Source organism: Conger conger, chromosome 15 (assembly GCF_963514075.1).
Source record: "Conger conger chromosome 15, fConCon1.1, whole genome shotgun sequence".
Lineage (NCBI taxonomy): Eukaryota > Metazoa > Chordata > Actinopteri > Anguilliformes > Congridae > Conger > Conger conger.
Window position 1 is genome coordinate 4,325,275 of NC_083774.1, and position 23,188 is coordinate 4,348,462.

Here is a 23,188-nt window from a genome sequence, read left to right on the forward strand (position 1 = left end):
GTCTCTCTCTTATGATCACGCGCATCGTGTTTCATCGTCTTTTAAAAATAACTGTGATGGTTAAAATTTCTTCAATTTTAGTACAAAACGTACAAATCAAGGGGTTATAAAAACCAAACAGTCTCTCTCTATATATATTTTTTCAGTGTTTGTATTTTGTTTTCTTTTTTAAATAACCGGCTGGTTTTAAGGTTAAACGCTTGTTATATTTTTTACGACACTTTTACTTTAAAACTTGAAGGACATAAAAAGCCGTCTCTCTCCCCACCCTCTGTGAGTTGTTTCTGAATGTTATCACAGTCGCCTCCCGCAACATAACTTCAGCCAATCACACATAAAGGGTCCCTTCATCCACGGTCTAGTGAGTTACCGCTCTCCGCGAAATAGATTTTACCACCCCCGCCTCCCCCCCCTTCCCCCCCCCCGTACCTGGCTGCAGTGTAATGAGCTGCAGCCTCTCTCCCCGGCACATCAACCACCGTTTTACACGACCCGCATCCAGCAGAGGCCCTTTTCAATTTAGGAAACGCAGCCAAGATTGAGCCAAGATGTCTCCCCGCGCGCGACCGGGCAGAGCCGCGGGCCGCTAACACGCAGCCGGGTCAGGAGCGGATTCCCGCCGCTGGGATCCCGCCGGGCTTTCACATCCCCGGCGGACTCTGGGTTTATTTTCAGGAGCTTCATTAATCTGAAACGGAAAGGGGGGGGGGGGGGGGGGGGCGAAAGGTCCCCAAACGTGTGATCTTTGTAGCGAGGAGGCCAGGGGGAGTTTAAAAATGTCACCGCAGACAGAGGCACGTCCACCGACCATTCCACAGGAAGGATGGCAAACCAACATCTCCCCATCCCCACCCCCCCGCCACCGAAAGAAAGTTTGGAATGGCATTGCTATCCTTTCTAACCCCCCCCCCATAATAAGAGCTCCGTAATGAACAGCAAATCAGGGTCTCTGTCGCCCCAAAACATACCTGCTGCAGACTAGAGAGGGCACATCTGGGCCCCCTCCTGGTTGTTAGCGTGGGCTGGATCCAGAGGTCCGGGGATTCAGCCCATTCCACTCTCACGCTCAGTGTGTTTTCACCACCGGGGATGTTCCACAAAGCAGGATTTCTGAGTTAGCTGGATAACTGCACTGAGTAAAACCCAGAAAGCAAGATTACTGAGTTAGCTGGATAACTGCACTTAGTAAAGACCACAAAACAGGATCACTGAGCTGGCTGGATAACTGCACTGAGTAAAACCCAGAAAGCAGGATTACTGAGCCAGCTGGATAACTGCACTGAGTAAAACCCACAAAGCAGGATCACTGAGCTAGCTGGATAACTGCACTGAGTAAAGACCACAAAGCAGGATTACTGAGTTAGCAGAATAACTGCACAGAGTAAAACCCACAAAGCAGGATTACTGAGTTAGCTGGATAACTGCACTGAGTAAAACCCACAAAGCAGGGTTATGGAGTTAGCTGGATAACTGCACAGCATAAAACCCACAATGCAGGGTTATGGAGTTAGCTGGATAACTGCACTGAGTAAAACCCACAAAGCAGGATTACTAAATTAGCTGGATAACTGCGCTGAGCAAAAACCTGTGCAGTTAGGGGGCTTTGTGACATATCCCCCCCCACCCCTATTCTTCTCCACAAATATCTGGTCAGGAATTAGGAAACAGAACCCCGTTTGTAGCCGGTTCCTCCTGAGATTTCCTCCCTTTAGGGAGTTTTTACCCCTCACCACCGTTTCAGTGTTATCTCTCCCTCAGGGAGTTTTTACCTCACTAGCTTTCTGAGAAGTCGGGCCTGTTTCTGCCCAATTTCCCTTCTGTTTCCCTGTAAAGTGTCTTTCTGACATTTCTGTCTTAAAAGCGCTAAACAAAATAAAGTGAATGGGATGTTTCATGGCGCTGCAGAGGAAATTCAAGAGATTTGCCGATTATATAAGCCAGAAATATAACGTTTTCCTTTCCCAGTGTTTTAAAAGTATTTTAAAGTCAGGAGTTTAGACATTCATTATTCATGTTTAAGCCGTACAATAGTGAACAAAGTAAACCCTAATCAGCAATGCGAAACTATAAAGAAAGAAAATTGTTATTAGTATTATAAATGAAACATTTATGTGTCACGTTAACAGGAACAAAACATAAAACAACTGATGAAAATCTAAACCTGAGTGTTTAACAAATGAGAGTTAAAGGACTTCAATATCATTAATAATTTATTTCTAATATTTTAGCGAATCGCGTGTGGACGTCCGGAGTATGTTCAGTTCCCCTGCTGCAGCTGTAACCTAATAAATAGATGTTATGAGCACCTTTCTGCAGCCTTCGTGTTGTGTGTGAGCCGTTTGTTTTGTGCTATAATTCACCGGATGCCTGGAGAAAAGAAACCCCACTCTGCCTGCTTTAATATGTCCGTACTTGCAGACATATCCATTACACGGATAATAGGAATAGAAATGGCCTGAAGGCCAGGTAGAGACGATGTCATTTCCTCTGCATTGCCACCTGATTACGTCCTGAGAGATCACTGATCTCACCTCTGATTAAGATAACGAGCCTTAATGGGGAGAGGGGAGGGGGGGGAGGGTATGGGCAGAAAGCCAGGCTTCCCTGTAGTGTGTCAGCACAGATAACGTCACTAACACACACCCCCAGCCCCAGCTCAACTCAAAATAACCATTATACTCCTGTTAGTCTGTAATTTCATTATCAAGGTGACAGAGGCGAATGGGAAATGTGAATGTGAACGAGAGTTATTGTGTTACTGTGTAGAAAGTGTTACTGTGTTACAGAGGAGAATAGAAAGAGTTATTGTGTTACAGAGGTGAATAGAGACAGAGGCATTGTGTTAGAGATGAGCAAAAAATCGTTCTTGTTATACAGAAGTGAATAGAAAGTGTTATTTTGTTAGAGAGGAGAACAGAAACAGTTATTGTGTCACAGAGCTGAATAGAAACAGTTATTGTGTTACAGAGGTGAACAGACACAGAGAGTTATTGTTTCAGAGATTAATAGGAAACATATTTATTGTGCTACATACTATTTATGCTTATAATTGTAAGACTTGTAAACACTTGTGACACTCGACTACTCTTGTGCAACTCCTGGGACTTGCGTATAATGGGATACCATAGTTTGACCGCAGTTACCATAGCAAGCCTGGGGGACGGGGGATGATGGGAAACAAAGTCTCACGGCGTGCGTGCGATGCTCCACAAACCCTAAGCTCAGAATGTACTTCACACCAATAATTCTGGTGAACACCGTTCAATGTTTCAACTCACCCTGGGGTCAATTTATCCACCCCAGACCCGGCAATTCATTTCTGCTCCCTGTAGGGGACACAAGCCTCTGTTCTTAATCGCAGGAGCCACATCGTCTATAATGCTGACACTGACACTACACAGGGGCACTCGATAAAAATAAAATAAATAATGCTTCTGAAAACATTTTCACTGCAACACTTTTACGATCCAAGACCCTTGTATTATGTCAAAAAAATGAATAAATTCTGCCAGGTTTCAGGAGGATATTGGATTTTTTTTTTAATATAACGTTTTCTCCACTCTTTTTAGACAGACCAGCCAGCACAGTCCCCGTGCACAGTCTCTCTCTCTCTCAGTGACAATACGGCCAGTAATATCTCTCCCTCGCCAGCACTTCACAGCTCACACCTGGGTCAAACGCCGAACTGCTTTGGATTCAAATACTTTCCTGTGCTCAATTCATCTTGCCTGGTGCAGTTGAGCCAACCGAGAGGACCGGAAGGCGGGGTTCGCACTTTTTGAGAGCATTTCATTTTAATTCAAAACAATTACATATCTGACCCAGGTCTGAGTGCACTCAATGTCAGCATGACCAAATAAACCGGCGATCTCCAACCCTACTGCTGCTGAAAATCAGCACCCTGTTGAGACCCATGTAACCAGGTGCGGTGACTTCACCGTGTAATCAACCGCTCTAATTGATGAATTACAGTAAGCGCAGAGTAACAGCACAAAACCTGCACACCGTGTGGCTCCCCAGGGCCAGGGTCGGAGATCACCGATAATAAACCGTCTGATCCAAAAGAATGGGGAACCGGGTGCCAGCAGCTCACCCCAGGCCTGCGGGAGCCAAGGCCCGGTGCGGTGACGAGCAGCCATTTTGTTTTCCGTGCTGCAGCCATCAGACCACTGCGTGCCCGAGAGGCTCGGCGAGACGCTCAGTCTCATGTTCTTTTCACGGCTCATCGCCCGCAAAATGATATTAAAATCATATTAAAATGACGCATGAACTTTCCATTTAGAACAGTGCGGCACCAAAAATATCAGCACAGTCGACCAATCAGCATCCAGGACGTATTGATGCGTCAATACATCAGAGTTTGCGTTAACCGAAATTATATTAAACCTGATTCGCAACTACAAGCATCCCGGATCATTTGTGCAGCACTGTTAAAACGACAAACATGAAGTGATCGATGACCAGACAGGGGCAAGGGCAGTTCACGTGCGCTAATGTACACCTCCTCTGCCTTTAATCAGACACCAAGGGGCCCATAGACACAGAGCTGTAAAATGAGGCAAGTCTTTTTTTTTCAGTTATACTCAGCCAGAACATTGATTCTAACGGTGACTGGCCATGTTAACATGTGAGTGGGACATTATTTTTAGTGAGCAGCCGGTAACGACTGTCTGCTCCACGCTTTGTGTGCGGAGGCCTAAAGGAGAGCCTTCACTTACCGGCTGGCAGTAATTAGGCTCAAATGGAGACAGACTGCCAATCGTGAATTTCCCAAAGCACCACAGTTCAAACACCTGCAGATGCATGTTGCGTGTTAATAATTAATGTAATTAATATGTATACTTTACTCATTATTATTTTAAGCTCCGACCTGAATGCTTTGAGAAATTAGAAAATGATCTCTGAAAGCAATGCTTCACATGACATTTCATGTTTTTCCCCTGCTTTACACAAAATGTACAAGCTGTTAATTAAAATCCGTAATAATGCATGAACATCGCGCGTCAATCTCAGTAAAGGCGGGACACAAACCGCGACACCAGGATGCAGCATAAGTGAAACACGGAAAAACTATTCCTTGAGGCAGCGATTTCTCGTACCCTTTACAATGTCTCCCTCTGCTGGTCACAATAATATTGATTGCTAAAGTCCATTGAATACACTTGTGTTGACGTACAGCAATTATTTGTATTTTCCCGATATATGAAGTTTAATTAAATTTCCATAAAACTTTCATAGGATAATGGAGTCATCAGTGCTGCATGATTTCGGCTTTTTTACATTTCCCTTTCATGATTCATGACACATAAACATTTCATAAACATAAAAATAGATCTAACTTGAATTCAGTGTAATCACTTCCTTCATAAATATTGAATGCAAAATATTTGCATGCATTTGGATTTGCATGTAATTGTTTTTGTTGTTGTCGTGAATAATTGATAACATGGATTATTGGTGCACTGTGATTATTAATGCACTAGATGGCACTATTGTGACATAACTGAATTAATTTAGGTTTTTCTGTACAGCCATGTCCGTGGTGATCGCCCGTGCTTACAGCAGTAGTCACTGTTTAAACATGAAAAAGACCTGTAGCTCTTCTTTCATCAAATTACGATAAAAACAAACAGGTCAAGGGAGTGTATTTCCTCACATAAGCTAGACTTCTTGCAATAAAGTTTGAAAAAGGTATTTTGTTAAACATTGGCACGCAATGCATTTTTGATACGTTTAAATTTAAGACATGATTACGGCTATGCTATGCAATTCTTTCAGGTTTTCATGTAATGACTGGTCACTAACTATCCAATGTCTCTCACTGAAACAATTATGTCTCCTTTTATGAAGTCTGCTTTGTGCATCTGTGGGAAATCTATAAACAGTATTCCCTATTCCCCTGTCTGTGTGCCAGGTCAATTTAAACCCAGCATCACTGCCAGCCAATCAGAACACAGCGTCCTTCCTCTAGGGGAAGCAGGAAGAGGAAATGGACTTGCAGCGGCGTTCCAGAACTGAAGGGTTCTGCTGGATCTGTACTGATGTGGAGCGCATGGTCCTGGGCTGGGTTTCAGGTGTATTCACACCTTCTCAATGTAAGGGACTGAGCAATCGTCCTCCTGCCCATTCCAGAAAAGGGAAGACCTGACCGAGATCTAACCTAGTCCCCTGGTGAAAAGCCCAGCTATGACCAGCTTGAGATTAGCAGCTACCAGCAACCTAGCTTGAGCTGGTCAAACCATTATGAGTATGGAGCTGGTCTGAGCTGGTCAACCAGCTACAAGCTGTTTAAAAACCTGCCTTCTCAGCAGGGTGAAGATGTATTTCACCAAAGAGAGCAGGACACAGCTGAAGCAAACGCCTGTTCGGTGTTAGATGAAACGACATGAGACCATCCTCAGCTGTGCTAAACTCATTTCCATTTCCAGTGAAGCACGGCAGAAACACCACAGATTTTATCACAACGCCCGTTCTAATCTACGCACACAGTCTGTGCGGTTAGCTTCCTCCAGGATGTCAGCAGTGAGCTCGCTGGAGTATTCAGGGGAGAACTGCAGGGATCAGCCGGCTGTACGTGCTTTTTCCTGCGATGGCACTTGGCGTGATGCGTCCGACTAAGCACCAAAATAGATCCTGAGTTGGAGATGATCTTGCGCTAATAAGCTTCAAGGTGTCAGTTGTAATAAGCCTGTGGATCTACATACAGGGATACTGAGGAAACTCTAAGGGCCTGATTACTAAGACCTATAGGATTTGCGTTTTCACAGCCAAAACTAATAACACAGCCAGTGATTGGTGCAAAAGTGGCCAGTCATGGGTCATGTAACTGGTTTTGCCTGTGCTAAGTTATCTGCTAATACCAAAGGTCTTAGTAAATCAGGCCCTTGGGCTGCCACCCTGCTGCCTGTCACACACTGAATTAGCCACTCAAATTCTGAAGTAAGAAAAGTTGACCAGACTTTGTACAACTATGTACAAGTCCACATATGTACATGTTAATGAACACTTCTTTTTGTGGTTCTGACAAAAAGATACAGCATATCCCTGAATGAATTTGTGATGTGATTTGTTGCGTAAATAGCGTCATAGAGGTTGCAGTGGGTTGCTATGTGGCTGACCATGGAGATTTAGTTTCTGCACTTTGAGGCCAGTGTTAGGTTCAGGGGGCTCACCCTGGAACTGAATGTGCCCTTTCCACGACCCAGGAGACAGCGTTGCTATGACTCCGCCAACTTCAAGCACCGTGACCTGCACAGCGATAAGGGACCTCGGATTTAAACTTCAGCGCGAGGCCTTTTGGGCCACGAGGCGGAAATTCGTTTTTCGGCTACGCATTACAAGAAGCATACAATAAAAGCAGAAACAACTGACACCCACATTTAAGTCTCATTCATACTAGAACATACAAGTATTTGAATAAGAAGATGAAGTTCACATAAGAAAAACTTCCCCATAGGTCCAAAATTCAGCAGCACTCGAGAAGCATTCGAGTTAAAATAATCGACAAATTGTACTGTACTATTTGAACCACACTTCCCTGCGTTGAAAAACTTGGTGGTTGCAACAGTGTTTGTATACGTTACCTCACAGGAAATTAAATATTGCATTTCCTAGAACTTGATAAAGAAGAAGTGGGGAATCGAGTTCTCTTCAGAGGAAAGACTCGCTTAACTTACCACAGAATGGGAACTGCGATGGACGACCATGTGTTTTTTATTTTTATTATTATTAGTATTATTGTTTTGTTGAAGGTTTTATTGTTACATCGTGTTTTAGTAAGGAGTCATGTTTTAGTAGGTTTTCAGTAATACAGCAATCAAATATTCCGTTATGGAGGTCAGGTTATCCGACTCCGGAGTGGCCATTAATAAACCAGTAAAATGTAATTTCCTATGTGGTAACTCTCCTGGTATATAGGTTGATTCATATAGGATGTGGTCGTACATAGCCTACGTGCGCTATTCGTGTTCATCCTTCCTCGTCTGACTCCTCCCTGGTTAAACTGACTGTAACCAACCACGCTTTTAACGAATGACTAAGAAACATAACTTCTATACATGTAATACTAGCTGTGAAATCACGCGCTTATACTCGGTTTTTAAATCCAGGTGGACAAGCAAGCACCGAAGAGACAAATCGACAAGTTAGCGGGGAAAAAAAGAAAAAAGAAAAGATAATTTAGCATAGTGCACATTTCGAAGTTACATCGGTCCACTTATTTACAGATGCTCTTACATTAAGCAAGAATACCTGCAGCTATCCGCCATCATGGTCTAAAAAGGGACAGACCGTACATGTCGGGGTAGCACGTGAACGGGAAGACATGAACAGCGGCGATGATGGGTTAGGTCGGTCGTTATGAAACGTCACATGCTCTCCATGGTTACCGCAGCCATGACTCAGCTTCCGCGTTTCAGCAAGTCAGCGCTCTCCATGTAGAGCATTTCACGCCCACACTGGCGAGGGGGGGATTCAGCGAGATACCACTTAACCTGCTTCATCGGGAAACCATCATTCCAGGCCAGACAAAACTCCTGGATGTCCCCTGTTGGTCATTTCAGTATGCGCACACTTTAGGGTTATTCTGATGCTGAGGCAAACCAGAACTGAGAAAGACTCCAACTCAAGTTTAGCGTCAAGGAAATATCATCTTCACGCTAAACTTCATCATATTTCCGGGTCATAATCGAAGTGTGCAACGAGCCAGACGTGACTGCTGGGCATGGTTTATTTCACGCATAACAACGAAGTCTTGCTAATTGTCTTCATAATTACTCTGCTTGCTTTCACCTTGGTTTTTATTTTATTTAATTGTGTTGGAATTGGACCAGCTTTGCACTTATCTCGCCTTCAATTTTCCTTGTAAAGCGCTGTCCACAGAATGTCCACAGACCGTGTGGCAAAGTGCCAGCCCTCACCATCCTGGATCTGCATCCGCGGAGAAGGGGTGTGGCAGCCGCAATGGCCTGACTTCAGTTTGAATATTGAGGGGGGGTTAAAAAATGCACAGACTCGGAGAAGTGCAACCCTCTAATGGGGTCCAGAGATGCACCTGGAAGATTATTTTGGACAGGGTAAAATACTATAGACCAGGCCTACAGATCCACATATCCTAATCACAATTATGAACTCCACATCTTTATTATATGAAACTATTGTGTCATCATCATGCTGTATTACTGGGGGAGTTGGGTAATTCGGGCTGTTTTGTAATACTGAGGGAAGAGCATTACATGATCAATTGTACACCGTTATTTACAATGCAAAAGAGTGAAGTGCATCCACATGAGAACCATGATCAACAATGGCACACCCAGTCGCCAACAATCAACCAATGAGTTTATCTAAAATAAATGCAAACGGTCAAACACACTAAGTAAAACAGCGTCGACATTTCTAACTACCACTTTGGACAAAGGGCTCAGCTATGATTTTAACGAAAATCGCTCACGTACAGAGCACACTTATAATGACCCGACTGGTTTGCATCCGGATGTCAACACCACAAACCAGAGCATAGTCTAAATTGGTCCAGGAGAACGTCTCTACTATATTTCGTCGACTGGGGGATTATATTCGTTCACTGTTGGTTCGCCCAATCTAGTCTATGTTTAACGTTTGTGTGCACACTCCTCATAAACGAAAGTGTACTTTTTCATTTTGTCACGTCTCTGTGCGTGTTCTGTTTGTAAAAACAGAACAGCAATGCATTTACTCTGCGGCTGGGAAGCGTAGAACAGGTCGAACTGTGCGTGAACATTGTGCGTTGTTCCGTTTTGTGAACATGTCCGTCCTCTTCGCCTCTGGTAGATTAAACACGTTATAAAGTTTCCTTATCAACGGAATGGGAACCCCTACCGCAACAGACATAGGCTACTTACATCGATTTCAACTTCAGGTGCTTTTTTTTTTTTTCCCCAAGCACTTCAACTCGTCGGGTTTGTCACAACAGAACGCAGCCTTGGACGTGCCGATGAGCACGAGACGCGAGGCCACGCCCGGATCCACTCTCCGTGCGCAGCGTCAGTCGCGTCGGTAGACGCATGTGGATATTTAAACGGCGGGCGGCTCCGCCTCCCTCGCCACTGCCGCGGAGCTACGCATACCTAGCGCTCGGGAGACAGGGAGAGCCCAGTCGAAGACATTCCAACTGAAAGCTTCAGCGTATTTTCTACTGTGACGGTAATCTAAAAGGTGAGGATCCACACAAATTGGGAGACACGTAACAACCTCCAGACGAATGGCAATTACTGACAGCAGACGCTGAAATGGTTGCATCAAGATAACCACCGGTTGAGCTCAGCTTCAGCATCACTAACTTCCGTGGACATTCGGCTAATCATCATGCTCACGTCGTTATTTTGTAAAGTTAATATCCTTTGAGGGCAGAACCTTGCCGTTACGTGTGATTCACACGCACAGCCTGCTGTATGTGCCTGACAAGTTGCCTACGTGAGGTTCAGAGCAGGGGGCGGATTCCAATGCAATGAATGGAGAACGAGAACCGCTCTGCAGTTTCCGTTTCGCAGCGCAGTCTCACTTACTCGTACAGAACGTACTTTTTGTGTGTGTGTCCGTGTTAGCATTGATTTCAGTTCTAGCGTAGACCAGTATTTTCACGGAAGGGATGGATGGATGCGGAAGAGCTCACGACATCCTAATTTCGTGATTATGTAATATCGCAGTCCGTGGATTTGGTTCTCTCTTCCTGTGCTTTTGCTCATAACAGAGATGCGGAATTACCTGTGGCATAAGGGTCATATTATGGTTAGCTCGCCAGATGTTATGTAACACTGGCAGCTGCAGCGGATAAAATAGCTACGATGCCAATTTGCGTTGTTTGGAAATATTCTCATTATTATTATTATTATTATTATTATTATTATTATTATTATGGGCACGTGTAGCAAATATCGAGAAATCTTGTCGCGGGTACGAGGGGAAAAAACCGTAGTTTAGCTACATCGTAGACCGCAACTTATGTCATTTTATAATGGTATGGCGCCTGTTCATGCTTGAAAGGTGACCCTGGAATGAGCTTCAGTTTCTCCCGGGGGGCACAGATGCGCGTCTATATTTAACTGGAAGCATCCAATGCCAAATGATAATTATTTAAATCTATCAGTACTACTACTGCTGAATGAATATAGTTAATGCATGAATATTGGTTTCTGTGCCACACGTAGCCTATTATATTTACCTGCCACTGAAGTAATTTGGATGGGTCTTACTATGGTTTAATTGTTTTGGTAAGGTGTCATTTATATTACCAAGTTATTAATTATTAAAAAGTAACAGTATCTACCCTGACCCTTAAGGTTACACGACTAATAATATTATAACCTACTGTTTATTATTTAAACACATAAATAGGTTCATTGTTAAGCTTACACCATTCTTTGATGTCTGTGGTTGTGCGTTATTCAGCATGGATCCGCCTGCACAGATATATTTATATATTTCCAAAATGTTGGAACGAAGTTGGCTACCCTGTAGCTGGCACTTGTTGTTCCTATGTGCGACGCCTCGCTATTGGGTGAGAGAGCACCGAATCTCGCGTGAGAGGGATGTCAGGATTTAGACAGTAGATATCCATTCGGGCTGTGATTGATCTGTGATTGCAGATTGCATTTTCTTAGTGTTCTTAGTGTTGTAAAAGGGCTATGAATATCGTTCGGTACGACAGGCCAATCACAATAGGGAAGTAGCCTAGTATTCTGTTGCACAGTTTGTTGCACGAGTTTCCACTTTCAAGCAAGAATGGAATCTAAAATAACTTCGATGAAACAATAAAGGGTTGGCATTGGCGTCTCAGTATTTGCAGTCAGGAAAACGAATGTGCGCGAGTGTCCGTGGTATTGGTGGATGCGTGCAGTCTCTGGTTGTCCAGTGCGACAGAGATGACATCAGCGTTTCTAACGCACCGCAGTGGCTTTAATCGGTGCGGCCGCAGAGTTGACTTGAAAATCTCTTGGCGCACCGCGCTCAATGAGATGTGCAAATGACACATGCATGGTTTTTCGTCGAGTATGAATATGATTTAATCTTTCCGCCGACTGGTGTGCACTGTTAATGCCGTTTTTTAAAAACCCGATAACAAGTATGGACCACCGCACATATTTTGTACCGACGTTTACCGGAGAACATCCCGGTGACACTTAACTCTTATTCGGTAGGCCGTTATGTTCGAACACGCAAAGCAAATATGTTTAAGAGGAACGCGTTCACGGTGAATTGGGGTATGCTGCAATGAATTTGTTTGTTGTGTATCCGTTTTGTAGTTCGGCTATGTAACAATATATAACGGTAGGAACACAGTTGCGTAACATATACAGCGATGCATTCTGGGAGGAGCCAGACTCGCCCGCTGTAAAGGGAATTCTCCAGAAGCGTTGAATACGTTGCATCTCCGCTGGTTTGGCATACAGTCCACGGTGTGCCGAAACCACGTCACTTGCGATGTACAATAAACGGAGGGAAATCTCCTGAACTAAGCTGCTGCAAGAACCGTGAGATAAAGGCGACATCATAGCCCAGACAGGCGTCACATCTGCAGGGGCTTTCAGTGGAAACTGCATGTACAATTTATCGACAGTAAAACGCCCTTTCTACCGGCTTCTGCCCAGACTGCTATCCCACAGAACAGATACATTTCAACATTCAATGTGCATTTCTGATGTCTTTCCATGTATATGTGTATATGAAATGTATGATAAATGCCTTCAGTATTGATTTGCATTGTATTTTGAAATACATTTGGGATAATATTTAGAAATGTGTTTGATAAATGCATTCAGTCATACATTTCATGCACATTGGAAATGCCTTTCTGGGGGGCGCGGTGGCGCAACAGGCTAAGATGCAGCAGACTTGCGGTTGCAGTTCGCTGCAGTTGCACATCGGGGACCGGGGCTCGATTCTCGGTCCTGCCAAAAGCCAAGCTTGGCCGGCTCACGTGGGGCAACAATAATTGGCTCGCTGCTCCAGGGGGAGGGACCTGGCAGGGTTAGTAGATCGCCGCACAAAAAGCACCTGGGGCGCCTCGGAATCACGGTTACCAGCATGTGGCGAGACGGCTTGAAGAAGGCGTGTCACTCTCGTAGGGCCGCCGAGGGACGGGGTGTGGGCGGTGCATCCATACTAGCTCTAATTGAATTAGACGGGGTACAATTGGCTACCAAATTGGGAGAAAAAAATAAAAAAACATTTCTGAACATATCAAGCAGCCATATAAAATGCATCAGAAATGCATGTTAAAGCTATTTGAAATCTTTTACTGTTCTGTATGGGTTAAGTCAACCAATGAGATTATAAGAATCAAGACCCGGTGATCCTTCTACAACGGACCGCTCCTCTCAACCATAGATGCATCCCATAATAGTATTCACTGCACAACTGTTGCCTGGGTGACCCACCCATCTTTTCTGCTCGTCTGAAGATCTGTTGTTTAGCAGGAGCCTCCGCCGTGGATCACACTGGCCTGGAGGGCCGCAGTGCAGTGTCTGCTGGTTTTCCGGGTTTTCTCCACACCAGTGGTTCGTTTAAGCCATTGATTGGCTAAAGGATCCACACTTGCCATCTTAATTGGCAGCCGATTCAAAGGAAACAACAAAAACCGGCCGGCACTGTGGCCCCCTGGGTATTTAGTTTGACACCCTGATGCCCTTTTATTTCTCTTCTCAAATCCAGCAGCCCATAATACTTTCCCTCCCGGAGTGAAGCCTGGAAGGCTGCAGCTCTTAGAACTACAAAACTAATCGTGACTGGCTTAGCAAACGAGCGCGCTCAGGAACGTAGCTACAGATAGATTTGATAAAAATACACTAAAGAAAAGCCAGAAAAGCCAGCTGCCTGTGAATGGTAAATGGTTGGCATTTATATAGCGCCTTTATCCAAAGCGCTGTACAATTCTTCTCATTCATCCATTCATACACACACTCACACACCGATGGCGATTGGCTGCCATGCAAGGCACCAACCAGCTCGTCAGGAGCATTTAGGGGGTTAGGTGTCTTGCTCAGGGACACTTCAACACAGCTTGGGCGGGGGATCGAACCGGCAACCCTCCGACTGCCAGACGACCGCTTACTGCCTGAGCCAATGTCGCCCCTGAATAAGAATATGTACACATAATCTGTGGTGGGCTGAGCTGAACCTGCTGCCTACCGGGCTTCACTGAGGGATGGAGGGTACGATGGGCAATCCAGTCAGTGAAGTGAGGCATTTCAACACAATTTTATAGTCACATATAGCAATGGCCTCTTGTGAAGCAATCGAAAGATGCAATATTTATGGACTAATCTGTTACTCTGTACGTATGGAACGTGAGAGGGGATGACTGTGTACTAATTTCCTCTGACGCAAAATGGGTCTTTCAGGCGTTATGCCACAGCCCCACACACTGACATACGTCTCTCTTCTGCTCTCTCTCATTCCCCCATCTCTCCCTCCCCCATCTCTCTCTCTCTCTCTCTCTCTCTCTCTCTCTAGTCAGCAGTGATGTCGTCCACACACGAGAAGCTGATCACACATGTGATGAAGGAGGAGCCAATCGGCTCCAGGAACAAGGTGACGGTGGTGGGCGTGGGCATGGTCGGCATGGCGTCGGCTGTCAGCATCCTCATCAAGGTGAGGAAAGGGGCGGGGCAAGTTGGTACCTCTCTGTGGAGAGGTCAGGAGTGACCTAGACACATGTGGGGGTGTGGATTCGGGTGGGTCTGTGTGCATCCTGGCCTCCACTCATCACTGTAAGACAGGCTACTGGTGAGACCCTCATTTGTATGGTTGCCATGGCAATGTGTCAAGTTTTCCATTGCTCCTCTTGCTAATATACGTGCTCATATACAAGGCAGCCTGTAGCCAAGTGGCTATTATACATGACTGGGACCCGGAAGGCCCTTAACACCACATTGCTCCAGTGGGGATTGCCTCTTGTTTAGTCAAATCAACTGTAAGTCGCTTTGGATAAAAGCCTCAGATAATTAAGTTATTATTTATTTATACCACTGTCTAATGACACCATCGCCCCCCGTATCTGTGATACTGCATATGGCAGGAATGAGTAAATCGTAGTCCCTCGAGATCCGAGAACTGCTAGTTTTCCCACCCCTCCCTTCAGCTGGGAGTCAGGTGTGAAGCCAAGTCTGGCCACACAGAAGCACCGATTACCCAGGAGAAAAGATGTTTGAGATGCGAGGGTTGAGATGATGATCCCGACTATATGACATGGAGGCTCACCTGCCCCTCCTCTCCCCGGGGGCGAGTAGGAGCTGGCGGACGAGGTGGCCCTGGTGGACGTGATGGAGGACAAGCTCAAGGGCGAGGCCATGGACCTGCAGCACGGAGGGCTCTTCCTGCGCACGCCCAAAATCGTGGCCGACAAGGGTGAGGACCGGGCGGGGCTGGGGCTGGGGGCGGGACTGGGGGCATGGCTGGGCTGGGGTGGAGTGGGAGGGGTTTGCAGACAGTGGACGGGGCTGGATGAGACTGGGTGAAGAGTGGGGCCATGTCCAAAATGACTTGCTTGCCTACTACTGAGTATACAAGTCGCATACTCCGTAGTAGGCAAGTGTGCAGTTTCAGACACATCCTAGGTCAGTGGTCAGTGGTAATCATCCCTGGTTCCTTAAGATCTACCGTGCTGTTGAGTTTTCACTCAAACCCTAACAAAACACACCACACTCAACGGCTAGAGCGGGGCCTGCCCATAAAATCATACAGTCCAGCCAGGTACTCGGCCCTGTCTCTATAATGCTGGGCGAGATCCAGAACATTTCAGTTTAATCCGAAAATTCACCATGGCACCTGCCCAAGGACAATGGCAGAGCCTGGGACATGCTGTCCACTGGAAAAGTCTGCAGCTGAGCGGAAAACCCAGTGAAGCTGAGAGGACAGAGTGAATGCAGGATCTTAGGATTCGGGAAGCCGGAAAAATATGTGGCAACAGTCCAGGAATTTTGGGTTCCTCAATAGTAGAGTATGTGGTGAGCATAAAGGATCTGTGGAAGTCATACCTTTCTGTGGTGTCAGGAGAGCTCCTGTGCTGCCTTGTGGGGTTTATTTGGGGGTTCCGCGTTGCTGACTGAAGTGGGGCGTCTCGTTCGCAGACTACAGCGTGACGGCCAACTCCAAGGTCGTCGTGGTGACGGCCGGCGCCCGTCAGCAGGAGGGGGAGAGCCGCCTGAACCTGGTGCAGCGCAACGTCAACATCTTCAAGTTCATCATCCCCAACATCGTCAAGTACAGCCCCAACTGCATCATCCTGGTGGTGTCCAACCCCGGTGAGCAAGGGCGGGGGGAGGGGGCGGAGAGGGCGAGAGATGGAGGGAGGGTGGCAGAGGGAGACAGAGGGAGAGAGAAAGGGTTCTGTGAGAGAGGGGAGGGGTGCAAATGTGAGCGTGTGTGAGATGGAGATGGATCAAAAGGGGCGAGGGTGGGAAGGAGAAAGAATGACCCAGAAGAGGAATGAGGGAGGAAATGGGTGAGAGATAGAGAGAGAGAAACATAGCTTTGCAAATTTCCCTCCCTTAGGTTATATTGTGATTGTCAATAGCTAGGAAGATTAAAACGCAGGACCTGTACACAGGAATATATACTCATTGGCAATCATTATTGCTGGCTAGCTATTCACTTTCAGAAGTTCCATAGCTACGGTGCTACACCTGCTACTGTGCACACCTTAAGCAGAATGATCATTTACGAGACCTGCTGCTAATATTACTACTGCTGCTGCTGCTGCTCCTGCAACCACCCAGCTACAGTTCCCCTTAGCAGGGTGGAGTGAGGATTGCATTAGTGTATTGTTTAGTGCGGATGTTTTTAGCCTCAGATTTCAAACGGAGAAAGCCAAAAAAAAGGGGGGGGGGGGGGGGGGGGCGGGGGCGGGGGCGGGGGAGATGAGTGGAGGATACACTTTTTAAAGAGTATTAAGACGCGCCCACGTTGTTATAGCTGTAATTAGAGAACAGGACAGTTGAGGAGAAGAGCCAATGAGCTGCAGTGTGTGCCTCACGTGACACTAACGAGCCCCGCCCCTCCCCGCGCCCCTCCCCCCGCAGTGGACATCCTGACCTACGTCGCCTGGAAGCTGAGCGGCTTCCCCCGGCACCGTGTCATCGGCAGCGGCACCAACCTGGACTCCGCCCGCTTCCGCTTCCTGATGGGCGAGAGGCTGCAGATCCACCCCTCCAGCTGCCACGGCTGGATCGTGGGAGAGCACGGGGACTCCAGCGGTGAGTCTGTCCCTCTGTCCCTCTGTCTGTCCGTCTGTCTGTCCATCTGTCTGTCCATCTGTCTGTCCGTCTGTCTGTCTGTGTCTGTCTGTGTCTGTCTGAGACACTCCAGCGGTGAGTCTGTCCCTCTGTCCGTCCGTCCGTCCGTCTGTCTGTCCGTCCGCGTCTGTCTGAGAGACTCCAGCAGTGAGTCTGTCTGTCTGTCTGTCTGTCTGTCTGTCCCTCTGTCTGTTCATCTGTCTGTGTCTGTCAGAGAGACTCCAGCAGTCTGTCTGTACATCTGTCTGCATCTGTCTGAGAGACTCTAGCAGTGAGTCTGTCTGTCTGAGAGACTCTAGTGGTCCATTTCGTCTCCCAACGGTAGTTCATCTGTCCGTCAGAGCAGAAAGACTCCAGCCGTCAATGAATCAGTCTGCCTGTCTGTTTGTCGGGGTACGGAGTCTAAAGCGGAGACATAACAAAGGTTCATCCAGGAACCCGTTACCTTAATTTATCCAGAGCAGCTGATGTAATTATATATGACCAACAGACCTGGGTAGCAGCATTCTTGGACCATAGTGCATAAACCACTCCTGCTTGTTTCAGGGATTACATTTTGTTTCTTCCCTGGCCATTTGTAAATCTGTTCCCCCTGTTAGATGGTCTCACAGCGAGGTCTGGGGTCTGGTGTCTGGTCCACAGCACACACTAAGCTGGAGCCTTTCAGTTCGGTTGTGAACAAAGGCATTACACATTCCAAGCATTTGCCAAACGCCCTTTTATCCAGAGAGATTTCCCACAGTTTTTGAATACTTTCTGCATGGCTCCCGTTTATACAGCCGGATAGTTCCTGAGGCACTTCAAGTTAAGCACCTTGCCAGTGCCCCAACCGTGACACAACACACACGAAAGGGCGGCCTGTAGCCTAGTGATTAAGATAAATGACTGGGACACGCAAAGTCGGTGGTTCTAATCCCGGTGTAGCCACAATAAGATCCGCACAGCCCTTGAGCAAGGCCCTTAACCCTGCATTGCTCCAGGGGAGGATTGTCTCCTGCTTAGTCTAATCAACTGCACGTCGCTCTGGATAAGAGTGTCCGCCAAATGGCATTAATGTAATGTAATGTAATGTAATGTAATGTACACGCTACCGCTGGGAAAACACCCAGAGTGATCCGTCCGGTTGAATGAGGTCTTCCGGTGTCCGCAGTGCCCGTGTGGAGCGGGGTGAACGTGGCCGGAGTGTCCCTCAAAGAGCTGAACCCCGACATGGGCACAGACAAGGACAAGGAGGACTGGAGGGCCGTGCACAAACTGGTGGTCGATGGGTGAGTCCCCGAACCCACGCGTGTCACGAGCGATCACGCCGTCTTTCCCGACTCCCGCTACACTCAGCGGAGACGAAACTTGTGTTTTATTACCGTGAGAGTAACTTAAGTACAACACCTGCATACAGTAAGGTAAAGCAACAATCCGTAAGCCTTACTGCACCACAGAAAGGAGTCATTCCTAATAATCACGAGCGACCCTATGAGGTCTGTGCTTTGCGGATAATATTTCACACAACCGGCGTTAGAGCGTTTGTGTCCCGCGAATTCCCGTTCGACGACATACATTTTGAGCCGTAGCCAAAAGGGACGTGGCGGCCAAGAGAGAGAGAGAGAGAGAGAGAGAGAGAGAGGGATGTGTTGTAACTGGCACTGGCACGCCCACGCTCAGCTAGCGTAGCTTAGCGCCCGCACAGTTCAGAAACGGGGGAACGGTTGCGCTTGTTCTCCGGGGACCTCCCCCAGCGAGGCCGGGACCTGACGCCCTCTCTCCGTCCCCCTCTCCGTCCCCCTCTCCGTCCCCCTCTCCGTCCCTCTCTCCGTCCCCCTCTCCGTCCCCCTCTCCATCCCTCTCTCCGTCCCTCTCTCCATCCCTCTCTCCGTCCCCCTCTCCATCCCTCCTCAGGGCCTACGAGGTCATCAAACTGAAGGGCTACACCTCCTGGGCCATCGGCCTGTCCGTGGCTGACCTGGTGGAGACCATTCTCAAGAACCTGAGGAAGGTGCACCCTGTGTCCACCCTGGTGCAGGTGAGCTTTTATACCTTCCTATACTCCATACACCCCAAAGCAGGTGCGCTTTTATACCTACCTATACTCCATACACCCCAAAGCAGGTGCGCTTTTATACCTTCCTATACTCCATACACCCCAAAGCAGGTCAGCTTTTATACTGTACCTGGTACAAGTGAGGTTTGTACTCTTGGTTGATGCCTTGAATTCTCACACATTCAGTCTCTCCCACACGTAACATAATGGCGGGAACAGGCCATTCAGCCCAGCAATGCTCGCCTTTTCCTACCACTGCCTACCGTAATATATAGTAGCACCGTATCAGGCCTGGTCTTGAAAACCCCCAGCGTTTCTGCCTCCACTACATGTCCTGGCGAGCTTTATTCCACACGGTGACCACTCTCTGTGGAAAAATACTGTACATTCCATCTCTCACTCACACTCCCTGTCACTAACACACTCTCTCTCCCCTCAAGGCATGCAGGCTCGCACGCACGCACGCACACACACACACACACACACACACACACACACTCTCCCCCTCAGGGGAGGTAATGCACATTAACAGTTTTACATTTTAGTCATTTGGCGGACGCAAAGCGATTTACAAGTGCATTGGTTCTTCCACAGGTTAAATCATCACATTCATAACTAGTAAAATACACATGAAGTGCTGTTGTAAACAAAAAAAATACATACAACTTTTTTTCTTTTTTTTGGGGGGGGTTAGACAAGAGGGATATTGGGGGGGCTAAGGTACAGTTACAAAAGGTGTGTTTTCAGTCTGCGTTGAAATAGGGGAAGGATTCTGCTGTCCTGACAGTGGTAGGAAAGTCAACACACACACACTCTCTCCCCTCAGGACACACAAACACACACACACACACTCTCTCTCTCACACTCTCACTAACACACTCTCTCTCCTCAGGGCATATGCACACACACACACACTCTCCCCCTCAGGGCGGGCACACACACACACACTCTCTCTCACACTCTCACTCACACACTCTCTCCCCCTCAGGGCACACACACGCACACACTCTCTCTCACACACTCACTAACACACTCACTAACACACTCTCTCCCCAGGGCGCACACACACACACACACTCTCTCCCCCTCAGGGCACACACACACACGCACTCACTCTCTCTCACACACTTACTAACACACTCTCTCCCCTCAGGACACACACACACTCCCTGTCTCTAACACACTCTCTCTCCCCAGGGCACACACACACACTCTCACTCACACACTCTCTCCCCCTCAGGGCACACACACACACACGCACACACTCGCTCTCACACTCTCACTCACACTCTCTCTCTCCTCAGGGCACACACACACACACTCTCACTAACACACTCTCTCTCCTCAGGGCACACACACACACACTCTCACTAACACACTCTCTCTCCTCAGGGCACACACACTCTCACACACTCTCTCTCCTCAGGGCACACACACACACACACACACACACACACACACTCTCTCTCCTCAGGGCACACACACACACTCTCACTAACACACTCTCTCTCCTCAGGGCACACACACACACACACACACACACACACACACACTCTCTCCTCAGGGCACACACACACACTCTAACACACACTCTCTCTCCTCAGGGCATGCACGGGGTGAAGGACGAGGTGTTCCTGAGCGTGCCGTGTGTGCTGGGGAACAGCGGCCTCACCGACGTGGTGCGCATGACCCTGAAGCCCGAAGAGGAGCAGCAGCTGATGAAGAGTGCGGAGACCCTGTGGGGCGTCCAGAAGGAGCTGACCCTCTAAAGACCCCAAACTCTGTGCCCCTCAGCCCCCCGCCCCTCCGAAGACCCCAAACTCTGCCCCCCTGCCCCTCCGAAGACCCCCGGCTCCGGAAAGAGGGTCCACCTCTTGTCCCACCTTCTACCAAACACTCCCGAGACTGACCTCGAACTGTTACACCCATTATTACTGTTACACCCCTCTCGCCCGCTGCGGCCGCTCCCTCGCTAGTCGCTAAAACCCGTGTTTCAGGGCCTCTGTGCATCTGTGTACGTGTGCATGTGTGTGTTGTACATATTGTATTTAGTCCTCCTCCTCCTCCCCACTGTGTAAACACGCAGCGCGTACAGCTTTGAGGTTAACCGCGTGAGCTTTCTGGCTCCGCTTTTTGGAATGGTTCTTCTTCTTTTTTTTTTTTTTCATGATCCGTGTTGTTCAGAACTATTCCGTCACTCCATTCACACGGAATCAGGGATCCCAACACAGCCCGTCTGCAGCATCCATCTCCCTAACTTTAGAGAGCTTATTGTGGGGAACGTCTGATAATTCACCCACCGACACACTCCAAACAACTGGTTTTAAAAACTTTCAACTCAAGTGCACTGGAAATGGCCTCTCACTGCCTCACGTACCTCAGCGGAAATCCAAAACCGGGTGACAGACACACATTTTCTCAATAGTATTTATTTAATTCTGAACAGGAACTTGCTTTTGTGGAGAACCGAAGCTGTAGAGCCTGGCGTGTGCTTTTTGTCAGAACAGGAGCCTGGGTCGTTAGGCCAGCCCCGCCCGTTAGTGACCTGTGTGTGTCCGTTAGCGTCTCCTGTCCGCTGGGAGGCTGCGGGGTTTGTTTAAGCCTGAGCTCCCGGCTGTTCACGCCTGCCCTGTTTCCCAGTCAACCCCAAACCCACGGATGTAAAAAAACACTGTACCACTAGGACAGGATGTATCACGGGCAAGTTGCTTTTCTCATCGCCCTCCGCAAAGCTCCCTCCCGATTGGTCCTCGCCCTCCCCGGCGTAACGCATTTGGACCAATCGCATTCGGCGGAGGGTGAGCGTTGAGCGAGAGAAAAGCAACGTCGGGCCCTTTGTGTTGAGGCAGCTGGATTTGGTTGGTTTTGTGTTCTCTCTCTCCGCCACGACAAATAAAAACTTCTAGAGGAATCACAGCATCGTCTTTTGTCTTCACTTCCTGCGCCTCTCTTTAACCCTTCGAGGGTCACAAATGTCTGAATTTGACTTAACGTTCAGACGCCGATGGAACCGGAAACACGACCGGTCACCGGGGTTCTAGAACACCGACTTAACACCGGTTCCAGAAACGCAGACTCTCCACAGGGTTAATGGAGCCGGGGTTTTGCTGGGAGGGAAAGCCCTGGCCCCCATTCAGTAATAGTCGACCGCACAAAAAGCATTCACACTCCCACACTATGCACAGGTCACCCCACGCCGCCCCACACTAAAGCGTTCTGGGCGTTTACAGCCAAAAAGGAAGTTCTGGTTGCCTCTTCAATTTAGTCAGCAGAAGCAACCGTTCAGCTAGGGCAGTGCTGCTTATTATCTTGGGCCACGGCACACTCGTCTGTGATTGGACTAAATGTGCCACGTGGTAAGTTTAGACCAATCAGAGAACAGTGGCCCTACTGGCTAGAGACTAGGGCCGTGTCCAAAACAGCCTACTTGCTTACTAATGAGTAGATGGGGTAAACAGCCTACTAAAAGTAGTGCCTACTTTCATACTATCATATTCTCCATACTATTTTGCAGTGGTACTGCGGACATCTCCAAACACGTCCACCCATGTGATAAAAATTACCCAACTCCTCGTCTCTGATTTATTGGACTGATTTATTGGACGCAAAGATGGCTCTGCCTCTTCCTCCTGGTGGGATCTCCTAAAAAGTATGGTTACTTCTTTAAAAGGGTCCTCCTGGACGCACTCAGTGAAACTACTACTATCTCATCCAGTGTACTTAACTTGCTGTTTCCGACACACGCCTGTGTTAGGGTAGGCAGTACGTTTAGACGGTTCATATTTTAAGGACACAGTAGTGAGTATGTTTCGGACGTGGTCTGTAAAATATATACACACACACACACACACACACACACACACACACGGGCACATGCACACAT

General features: G+C 47.7%; 1 protein-coding gene and 1 long non-coding RNA gene across 3 annotated transcripts in view; one reads left to right on the top strand and one right to left on the bottom strand.

Annotated features, from left to right (window-relative positions):
- Positions 1-10,135, bottom strand: part of LOC133111305 (uncharacterized) — a 26,573-nt gene extending 16,438 nt beyond the window's left edge. For both annotated transcript variants that reach the window (XR_009704978.1, XR_009704979.1), the window contains exon 1: positions 9,882-10,135. This is a non-coding gene — a long non-coding RNA (uncharacterized LOC133111305). The remainder of the gene's footprint in view (positions 1-9,881) is intronic.
- Positions 10,046-22,221, top strand: ldha (lactate dehydrogenase A4). The gene is made up of 8 exons (XM_061221507.1): positions 10,046-10,194; positions 14,491-14,628; positions 15,267-15,384; positions 16,107-16,280; positions 17,058-17,231; positions 18,421-18,538; positions 19,164-19,287; positions 20,910-22,221. The coding sequence occupies exons 2-8, from the start codon at positions 14,500-14,502 to the stop codon at positions 21,072-21,074; spliced, it is 1,002 nt and encodes a 333-aa protein (XP_061077491.1). The 5' UTR covers positions 10,046-10,194; positions 14,491-14,499; the 3' UTR covers positions 21,075-22,221.
- The last annotated feature ends 967 nt before the right edge of the window (positions 22,222-23,188 follow it).

What these genes read in the sequence shown, in the direction of transcription:
- ldha (XM_061221507.1), top strand. Translation starts at nt 14,500, where the DNA reads ATGTCGTCCACACACGAGAAGCTGATCACACATGTGATGAAGGAGGAG. An exon ending in CTGTCAGCATCCTCATCAAG is followed by an intron (nt 14,629 to 15,266) that starts GTGAGGAAAGGG and finishes GGGGGCGAGTAG; the next exon opens with GAGCTGGCGGACGAGGTGGC. An exon ending in CAAAATCGTGGCCGACAAGG is followed by an intron (nt 15,385 to 16,106) that starts GTGAGGACCGGG and finishes TCTCGTTCGCAG; the next exon opens with ACTACAGCGTGACGGCCAAC.